The sequence below is a fragment of the Haplochromis burtoni genome, unplaced genomic scaffold, assembly GCF_018398535.1.
Source record: "Haplochromis burtoni strain Fernald_Lab_line unplaced genomic scaffold, NCSU_Asbu1 Contig_65, whole genome shotgun sequence".
NCBI lineage: Eukaryota > Metazoa > Chordata > Actinopteri > Cichliformes > Cichlidae > Haplochromis > Haplochromis burtoni.
Genome location: NW_024582426.1, coordinates 2,103,527 through 2,114,294, shown reverse-complemented (window position 1 = coordinate 2,114,294; position 10,768 = coordinate 2,103,527). Strand labels below are relative to the sequence as shown.

The following is a 10,768-nucleotide window of genomic DNA, read 5'->3' as shown; positions in this document are numbered from 1 at the left end:
GGCCATCTGCTGCCACTGGTTGGGGTGAGAGAAGGAAGACAGAATAAAAGGCATGCTAATCTTTTAGGACACATTCACGCCAAGTTTTAAAGTGTTACACTGTCCAGTTTGATCGGAGTAACAGGAACAAATTCAGTCTTTACAGACGCAACAAATTTTAAATGCACTCGACAAAGTGTGCACTTCTGCAAAGAGGAAGGAGAGAGCTGGCGACGCAAAGATTATAAAAGATGGACATAGGCACTGTGATGTAAGGAAGTCAGATTTTATTGCCTCAGTGTTAACATTTTGGCCATCACTTAGTTTTCTGGAAAAAGAAGTGGTTCAGTTACCAGACAATCTGAACTTTGTGCGCCACAATCTGGTGGTGAAGCCCAGCAGAGAGCTCCCATTTACAGCTGCCTTTGTGGACAACCACCTGCCAGTTAAAGCAGCTACACCCACAATATTGCAAACAAGAAGACTTGACAGATTTTAAATTATTAAATTATGCAAGGTCCTTAACAGCTGCTGAAGAGGAAATTCGTTGCAGGGTGCAAAACTGTTTCTGTACAAGGCTGTAAACATGTTTACATCTGCTGTTCACTCAGATCAGCTGAGCAGCTGTTGCTCTTGGTCCCTAAACTAGCAGAGCTTTCTCTATTGTGGTCCTGAAGCTTTGGAATGATCCTCCTCTTCACATTAGGCAATCTACTTCAGTGGTGGTCTTTAAATCCAGATTAAAAACTCGTTTTTATTTGCTGGCTTTGGACTCAGTGGATAACTGACACTGCTAATGCTTTGTTATTTTATTTATTATTCTTATTTTGCTTTTTTTATTTTTTTTATTTCTCGTGTACAGCACTTTGGTTGGCCATATGTTGTTTTTAAAGTGCTATATAAATAAAATTATGGTATGTTGTGAAACTGAGGATTTGGAATGGGAGCCTATAGGACTGACTCAGTTTTAGTTTTTACTTCATATTTCACTTTTCAACTTGTGCTGGTTGAAAATTATGGCTGGGCCATATCATACCGTTCACGGTAATACCGATATAATGTTGGGCAACGATAAGAAAATGAAATATCGCGATAGAATATGGGTAAAACGCGCATGCGCAGTGCCTTTGTTTTCATACGCATATGGCAGAAAAAGCATGGTGGAGAATGAGAAGGGCGAAAGCGGATCGTTGAATGAAACGGATGAACCAGAACTGGTTTGTAAAAATGCTGCAACTTCAGTGGTGTGGAACTGGTTTAGCTTTCGTCACAACAAAGCACTATTTTTGGTAGCAGCATGCTAGCGGGCCGTCGTTATTACCGTGTTTTTTGGAAAATACGGCACACTTAAAATCAATCCTTTGATTTTTCTGAAAATCGACAGTGCCCCTTATAATCCCGTGTGCCTTATGTATGAATTCTGGTTGTGTTTACTGACCTCGAAACGATTTTATGTACACGGTGCTCGAAAATCTGTCAAATGTTTTAGTACGACTTTGCTAAGCTACGAACCCGCACCGCTTGATGGATTGTCGGAGCATTACGGCTATCGTAGGCAGGAGCCTCACGGAGTGATACTGTAGCAGGTTACGCTGGCAATAAGAGATCAACAGGCATGAAATCACCTCCTACTGACCAATTGATTCAACAGAAAATAACATCATGATTCCTGGAAGATCCCTCAAACCTCTGATAGGATATCAGCAGGGTCTAAAGTTTTTCAGCAGTTTCTAAAGTCTCTGTCTTTCTCTGATGACGCAGATTGGGAAAGCCTAGGTTGACTTACGAAGCTCTTTGAGTAACTGCTTAGCCTGATTGCTAACGTTGGGGCAGGTGAAGCCAGATAAGGAAAAATATCCTGGCAATGTTGAATTTGTTTCATAGTGCGGGGTTCTCGTTCCACTGCCTTTATGGGTCAGCTGAAAAAACGTAAAGTCTGATCAGTGAGTTGGTAGAGGCTTAAAAAAATTAACCGTGTTATTTTTTTAAATTCCAAAACATGACACAATAACAGCCTTACATATCTACTTTTACCAGGTGTGACAAGATCCATCACACATACTTTTGCTACATGTATAATAATCAGTATACTATACCTTCCACAGTGCACCACCACAGCTACTAGATCATACATGCGATCCAGGTTGACTGCATCCCCAGACGTGTTAAAGAGACGGAGTTCTAATGGGAAAACCACCCGATAGGACAGCTTGGTGTAGCGGTGCAGCTGCTCCATGTACTTAAACCTCTTGAGGTGTAGCGCCAGGATCATAGGAAGTTTCTTCACACGCATCCTGCAGTGAAGAATACATGCTTAGGAAGGAGCCTTTCTGCAGGAACATAACACTGGTGGTCAAACGGAGTGCTTTACTGACCGTTTCTGTGCTTCTTGCTTGCTGCAGCATGTCTCACAGTAGTATTTGTATTCACTGCACAAAGTCTCTGTGTTACTAAAGTCTCTGGAGGAACAAGCAGACCACAGGAGGCTCAATTACTGAGTCTCACTCACACCAAAGGGAATATGTCAGCTCCGTCTGAATGTATAATAAATCAATACTACCTGAGACAGTGTGTTATTGATGTGTTCTGCTCTACATCCACAGAAAGATCCAGAAAATCCTCATCTTTGCTGCTCACCTGTCAGACAGCGAGAGACACCGATGTAACTCATCTGTTGTTACACTGACAGAGTCAGTGAGACTAAGCCTGCTGTTCTGTGACAGAACAGCCACCCACTCACACCTACACACACTCAGCCAGTCTTTGAAATGCTTATTTGAGTGAATGGCTTTTGTCTCTGCACCCTGCATCGCCTTGGTGTTTTGCAGGGGTTGTTCTGGGGAACTTGTCTCACTCCTTGCCCTCAAAAAAGGTGAGGACAAAACCTCAGACGGCCCTGACGTAAACCGGGTGGTCAGAGCTCCTCAGAAGCTCTCACTGATTCTCTTTTTTTTTTTTTTCTTCCCATGTCTCTCAGCACCTTTGCAAAGAGCTAATCCCCTTTTCAGACTTATTCAGGTGAGATCTCTTGTTCGTGCACCAGCAAATCCATTACCAGATAGCACAAACTACCTCTCTAATAAACTCACGGTGTAGAAAATCCAGGAGCATACATACTGTTTCACAGTTGAGGCAGCGCGTCTCATTGGTCAGTGTGCCTTGAAAGATATCGTGAACCCACGTGGGCTCCGTCTTGTTCTCCGTCTCAGCCTCGGTGGTGACGGCGGTGCCATTGTTCTTGAGGCGCCCGTTCTGCTTTTCCTGCTTTTTCTCCTCTTGCAGAATATCAGCCACGGTGTTCAGCAGGTAGTTGAGGAATTCGTGTGCATCTTGTTGCATGTAGTTGTCAAACAGATCTGGAAGGAGACAGAGATAAATGCATACAACTTCAACTTCCTGCAGAAATAAATAGAAATACATAATATTTCTACCACAATGGGCCTACAGGAGGCTGTTATTTAAACCTATGCATCAATTTAAACATCTGAAAGCTTAATAGATCAGTGCTACAGATAAAGGACTGGACCACAGCTATTCAATGAGCCCCCCAAAAAAGGACCAATAAGGTTGTAACTGTTACCATAAAGCAGGCGCTTGGGAGAAGCAGCTAGCCTAGATCTGTATATATTAACAAAATTTGCCCTAAGCCATCTCTAAAGCTAGCTTTTTAGCAAATTAAACCTTATTTTAAAAAATACGTTTCTGGAGCACGTTGCTCCTAACCCCTCAAAATATACTTTTTTTCTATAGAATACAGTAAAAACTGTGCACCAGTATAGATAAAGAAGTGGTAGACCAGTATCGACTGGTTCTTTCTATGTTACATCAGGGGAAGTAACAGCTGTTGTAGTTCTGAAAACTACAGGTGTGTTTAATAACAGTAATAACTGCTGGTTCATTGGCACAAGCAGAAAACAGCTGTCATTACAGTGATTTGTTACACCTGCATTACTCCCACTGCGATGCTGCACTTTGAAAATGTCTGCCTTGACATGTTGTAAGTAAAATCAGCAGGGTTTATTTATAATAAAAACATCCATACACATTCTTTGTTTTAACAGATCTGTATATAAGGGGGGAAATGAGAAGGGAATGGTGGCGGCTGCCGAGGGGGAAGAAAAAAAAAAGCGTCCAGAGATGAGCCAGCTGACCAAAGCTGGGTCTCAACAGAGATTGCATTGTTCATGCACATAAAGAGCTTCCTCAATATGGACAGCAGTGAACAGTCAGCCTTTCTGTCAGCTCTACTCTGAATGACCTTACCACCAACACGCACCTGCCTTTCACTTCAAAAATTCAGACTGTAATGTAGCTCAAAAGCACACTAAACTAAACCACAGCATTCAGCTCTCCATTTATGGACACGTGTGTGTGAAAGGATCCACATGATGGATACTTAAGTCATTCTTCAACACACTGTTTTAATGTTTTGAGCATATAAATTTTGACAAGAAAAATTACTCTTCTGAGAAATTATTAATGCGAGACTCTTCTTCCAGTAATCCAGCACATAACACCAGAACACTAAAACTGGGACACCTCAATGGGATTAACCCCTTTTTATTTATTTATTTTTTTTAAACAGCACCAGTGGCAGGCCCATTTTACAAGCACTCTATAAATGACAGTAACTCAGTTACCATTTGTGCTAGAGACACAATTCAAATGGTTTCGGGAAGAAGAAAAAGTGACCTTTAAGGGGATATTTGGTGTTTCATGGCAGCACAAAGCATTCACAAGGCACTGCTGTCTGAACACAGGAAGAAAAATCAGCTCGGCACAGAGATTACCATGTGCTTTTCATATTACTGTAACTCCTCAACTATTTCGAGCTAAAGAGAAAATTTGAACGGTTCCTGAAAGATCAGAAGTACTTTGTAACTTTTACAACCAAAATTGCAAAATAAGTCTAAGCAGCCTGTATGACACAAGGTTCATAAACGATTAACTGAGATGAGATCCAAGTGCCCTTAAACCCTGTATTATCAGAATATGGGGGTACTTGTTGCTTTGGGGAAGTGACAAATTAATTAGCAAATATTTATAAGGTGCTTCTCTGCAAATTAGCCAAGTACTTTGTGAACAATAACTAAAAAATATGCTGAGCTGCCTCTCCAGTGAGGTTTTCATCCCAGGAACAAACTCCAACTGGGCTGACGGTAGTCCTTGTTCAGACAGGAAGGGTTGGCGGACTTTGAAAAGTAGATCTTGAGGACTGTCCACTACTTAATCAAGAGTACATCTGGACATACATATAGAAGAATAAAGTGTTTATGCAATTCTTGGCAACACAAAAAAACCAAACATATGTTTATATTTTTTACCACAAGGTCCATTATCCAAAATATAAGGTTCGTGTAACTTCCTGCCACTGTAGATGGAGTAGACCTCACAGTTCTTATTCTTTTTCTGTGTTCATACAATTCCAGCACATGATATAACAAAGGCCGACTGTGAAACTTTCATTATGATGTATGCTCACCGTTCTCCTTCCGTAGGCGGGAGATGAATTTCTTGGGCGGTATGACGCCAACTTTTTTCTTCTGCGTGGCAATGGAGTGGAAGAGGTCAGCCAGGCACGTGAGCAGGTTCTCCTTCTTTTTCTGCTGGGCTTTGTACGCCAGCACATTCTCCCGGAAAGGCCGGCAGAAGTACAGAGCCTGGAGCACTGAGTTACAGTAACACGTGTTTCCAAACTGAGGGAGAAAACCACAGGGAGACATCGACACAAAACCGTGATGAGGAAGCGATTTAAAACAAGGACTCGAATATTTCTTTTAGATTATCTGTTAATAGCTCGTGGAAAAACGCCAGTGTGTTCTATTGTTGTTATCCATTTGGCAGACACAGTGTCTAGAGCTTTGAGAAATTTGTGTGTTTACATAAATGTCTCATTAAGGAAACAGAACATCCCCGTTTGGCCAAGAGTCTCACAAACAACATTGTTACCTCGAATACCCGCTGACCAGCCGAGGACATGACTCACTGCGGTCCCGTGGCATTTTGTTTTGAAAAATGACACCACTGTTGTTTGGCAATGGCTTTTGTTAATGCAAGCGAGGATTTAGTGATACTCACATTGACCAATCCGAAGTAGTGTTCGTTGATTGGGAATTGCTCCGGGCCGATGTCTTTCTCCAGAGCAGAGGCATTGGTGCCCTGAGAGGACAAAACACGAGACGCTCTGTCATCGTAATCATCTCATATTCCATTTGAATCATTTCAGTAGATTTCAGTGACAGACTTATTTGCTTAGTCCGGTGTGTGAATATACAGGCAAATGAATATGGAAATGATGCATAGTCAAGGGCCAGGAGCAGCTATACATCTGCAGCTATGAGGCAAAACAAAACTGACTTTTTCTGTAATTAATAAAATTATTATTTCTAGAATATGTAAAGATCTCAATTTTCTGCAGAAAGCACACACTTCTGCACATCTTGCTTCCTTTCGTCAGAACAACAAGTCATGTCAATGTAGAAAACGGATATAGTCTAAACAGGTAGACCCGTATCAAAAGTCGGGACTCTTGCTGCACCCAATTGCTGAGACAGAGCACTTATCTCTTGTCAGAGCTCAAAGCTTTTTCAAATGAATCACAGCTTTGTTGAGTGAACACAGCAGACAATTTAGGTTGGGGAAGGCTTTGACTTCTAATGACTGTCATTTCTCATCTGTCAAAGCAAACAATGGATACCCGTCTGTCCGGCTTACTACTTCCAGTCTCCAATGTTTTGGGAGACATGCAGGTCCCAGGAGAGACGAATTACCAAGGAGAATCCACACATGAAATATCCATCCAACCTTTACTGACATCTGAAACCACACTTTGAAATTTGAGCTCCTCCTGATAACAGGAAGCGGGCAGTGGTATTGTTAATTTAGAAAGGAATAAATTCTTAAAGGAGACATATTATGCTCCTTTCTACATATTTTTTTGATTAAGGCAGAAGCTTGAAATAACAATTATTCATCTAACACTGAAGGTGCACTGTTGCTTCACAGCAAGAAGGTTCCTAATTTGAACTTGTTGCCCTGCATGTGTGCAGTCTACATGTTCTCCTTACTCCTGCACGAGTTTTCTCCAGGTACTTCGGCTTCCTTCCACAGCCCAAAGACGTGCAATTTAGGTTAGTCTGTGTTAAGAAAAATCCATGGATACTACTACTACTACTACTACTACTAATAATAATAATGATAATATAATGACTGGTGCAATACACTGCAGCATTTTATCTGCCCATATCCATCAGTGCATCCTTAACTTGTAACATCTCGATTAGATTACTTAGTTAAGATTATTTAATAAATAGGGTTAGGGACCTACTGACTGGGGGATGCGCCGATCTGATATTTCGATCAGGATAAAAAAAAAATTTTTTTTTTTTAAATTCACATGATGATGGCTTCCCTGTGAACTGCTTGTTCCTGCTTTATGTTTGGTGAAACATTTGTTGGGAGGCTTTCACTAGTGTAGTTATATATTAGGGATGCAACAATACTCGTATCGGTATTGAACCGTTCGGTACGCATGTGTATCGAACAATACAAAAAATATTATTTTATCAACTTTTCTTCTGACGATGCTGTCTGTGTTGAGCGCTCAGTGAATCTGTGTTCGACTACTCCGCCTAGGCTGCACTGTTGAGTGCAGATCCACTGAGCGCAGCGTAAGCTAGCAAGACGGAAGCTAAGCTCGTTGCAACATGGAAACTGCGGAAGCTAAGCTCGAAATTGAACCTCCCCCACCTTCATTCAGATCTGGCGTTTGGAACTATCTTGGTTTTCATGTGAAGCATGACCCTGATGGTAAGCACGTCATGGACAAAATTAAAACAGTATGTCGGATGTGCCACGCAATGCTCAATTGGTGGGAACTAGTGCGTTAGCGCAGTTAGCTTGTTAACGTGTTGACGCCGTCCAGCCCCACGCACGGGGCGATCCGCGGTAACTCGTTGACGGAGATTTGCTGCGTTATGGCGTTAATGTCATTTTAACGAGATTAACGCTGACAGCACTAGTGGGAACACAACGAATATGACTGCACATTTACGCCGACATCATCCTAGTGCAAAGACAAATGGAAGCAGACAAAAACAACAAGCACGCATGCTACAAACTTTACCCGAGTCATTTAGACAGCCGTTAGCACATGATTCTCCGTATGGGGACCTGATATGTTTAATATGCTGCTGAGAATATAGCCCAGAAGAAGCGTATAGTATAGCTTTTATTTTGGAAAGAGCCATTTCTCTGTAATAAACTCTCTTTTCCAAAGATGAGTGATTTCTCGATCAGATAGATTTATTTTTTTTTATTTTAGCAACATTACATTTAAAAACTGTACTTTTGAGTTAAAATATACATTTATAATTTTAATAAATGGCAAATGAAAAAGGCATGAACATTTTTTGTATCGAAAAAATATCGAACCGTGACACCAAAGTATCGAACTGAACCGTGAATTCTGTGTATCGTTGCACCCCTATTTTATTTATATATATATATATATCTCTCATTTGGTTTCACTGAAATATACAGAGGCTGCTGGAGGCTTCCCATGAGTGTTTCTTCTTCACTCACCTCTTTTCACTCAGTGTATTTATACAGCACTGTTCATTTACCCATGTCTTATTATTAATCTCAGCTCTCTCTTTCACAATGTGTCTTTTGTCTTGTCTTCCTCCCCACACCCCTCAACACGTTGTGGCAGATGGCTGCCCTTCCATGAGCCTGCTCCTGCTAGAGGGTTTTTTTCCTGTTAAAGGGGAGTTTTTCCTTCCCATTGTCACCAAGTGCTCATACTGTCTTTGCCTTACAATATAAAGTGCCTTGAGGTGTCTGTTATTGTAATTTGGTGCTCTATAAATAATACTGAACTAATATATATATATATATATATATATATATATGGATATAGATAGAAAATATATATGGAAACAAAAGAAAAACACCACACATCCTGATGAGATATGGATTAATATATCAGTCTGTGCAATCTAAGAACTCTAGCAGCTCTGACTGACACTGCAGGCTTTTCACATTAGCATCTAGTCTAAATAAAGCAAAGGCCACTGGCATTAGGCAGAGCCGTTTAAGTCTGTTCTTACCCACTCTTCACTGCCCCTGAACACACCAGGAGCACAGATTAGTGCAGATTCCTGCTCTATGCTACCAGGATGTAACCGGTCCTTTGCTGCAGCACCACATTATGCAATCACACCAAGCTGTCAAAGGCAGCACGCTCCCCCATCCCTCTTGTCAATCACCGGTGACAACTATACAAACTGTACATTGTGTTGTCTCGCCAGGATGCAACACACAATGCAAACGCTCCACGTGTTCTGGGAATCCATCCTACCTGACAAACCATCCTACCCATTGTTTCTGCGTATGGGCACAACACAAATTTAAGTGGCGAACCGTCCTACCTTTGTGAATGTGACCTACAAGCATATTTTAACAGCTAAAATTAAGTGGCAAATCGTCCTACCTTTGTTAATAAGATCTAGAAACATACTCTGATGGGTAAAATGAAGTGCCAAACCATGCTACCTTTGTGAATGTGACCTACAAACATACTTTAACGGGTAAAATGAAGTGGCAAACCGTCCTGGCTATATGAATATAAGCTACAGCATACTGTGATGGGCAAAGTTAAGTGGCAAACCATCATACCTAGTTAAATTTGTGGTGGAATTACTCTGTGACAGCAGAAATGTGCATAAACTACTTATGGTAGGACGTTTTGCCAAAGGAGGATGGTTTGTCAGAACACTGGCAAGCTTCAGCGTGCAAAGGTGCACAAAAGGGGCCCTGTCTGAGCGACAACTAACTAAAGTATGGGGCCACGATTTAAACTACTGTGTATACTCGTTTTAAAAAAAACTCTGCAGTGTGCACATTCTCTGGGTGCAGGTGGGAGGCGACTCATCACACACACACACACACACAGGTTCAGCACAGTGCCTGCAAGCGGATCGATATCAACACGGAAAAGCAGCGAGTTACTCACCATATTACAAATGGAGGCGATGTTTCTGACAGTCATTTAGTTTACAGTGTCCCCTTCACCGCCATCTTTATAAAATAAACATAGCAAGGCGACGCTGAGCAATGAAGTTAATTCGCAGTCGCGGCTGGAGGCCAGACTGCAACCTCAAGCGTCAGAAAGCAGGCAGAGAGACACGGAGCACCATGCAGCCGGCACGGAGCTGAGGGGGACTCTCAGTGTGGACACGGCTGCATCCTCGCGCACATATCGAACACCCCTCAGCTGGAAAACGACAGTGCACGAGGAGACAGGCGAAAGTTGCAGGCAGCAGGTTGTTAGCAACGTCTAGGAAACGAGCTTGCTGTGTGAGGAAGCACTACAGTCCCGCCCACCAAGGGAAACCCCCGGACCTGATTGGTCCGGATTTAACCGAATTGATTGACGTGATTGAAGAGCCATATGCAGACATGCACAGTGGCGTTTAAGTGAGCCGCAACCAATCATCTGCGATGATTTTGAGCAGGGATTTGTAGTTCATTTTGTGATTTATGAAATTTAAAAGGACTGAAGGGTTTATGCAAAAAGCCTTCTGGTGACATAAAAACATATATTAGGCTTTATAACACGTACAAGTAATTCCCCCATAGAGAAGTGGTGTGAGGCAAAAAATGTTTTCAGGTCTAAAACCAGCAGCTTTTTTTTGCTATATGACACCTTTTGCTGCTGTCAATACTAGGGGTGCAACGATACACAAAATTCACGGTTCGGTTCGATACTTTGGTGTCACGGTTCGAT

The 10,768-nt window shown here is 41.9% G+C and overlaps 1 protein-coding gene across 2 annotated transcripts in view; it reads right to left on the bottom strand.

Annotated features, from left to right (window-relative positions):
* usp46 (ubiquitin specific peptidase 46) overlaps positions 1-10,415 on the bottom strand; it is an 11,755-nt gene extending 1,340 nt beyond the window's left edge. For both annotated transcript variants that reach the window (XR_006054468.1, XM_005923320.3), the window contains exons 1-7: positions 9,995-10,415; positions 6,058-6,138; positions 5,462-5,675; positions 3,097-3,335; positions 2,540-2,616; positions 2,355-2,438; positions 2,076-2,273 (exon numbers count right to left, since the gene is read on the bottom strand). Coding sequence is in view for 1 of the 2 variants with exons in the window: in XM_005923320.3 (XP_005923382.1) it covers positions 2,076-2,273; positions 2,355-2,438; positions 2,540-2,616; positions 3,097-3,335; positions 5,462-5,675; positions 6,058-6,138; positions 9,995-10,030 (929 nt within the window). In the remaining variant the exon portion in view is untranslated. The remainder of the gene's footprint in view (positions 1-2,075; positions 2,274-2,354; positions 2,439-2,539; positions 2,617-3,096; positions 3,336-5,461; positions 5,676-6,057; positions 6,139-9,994) is intronic.
* Positions 10,416-10,768: the final 353 nt, after the last annotated feature.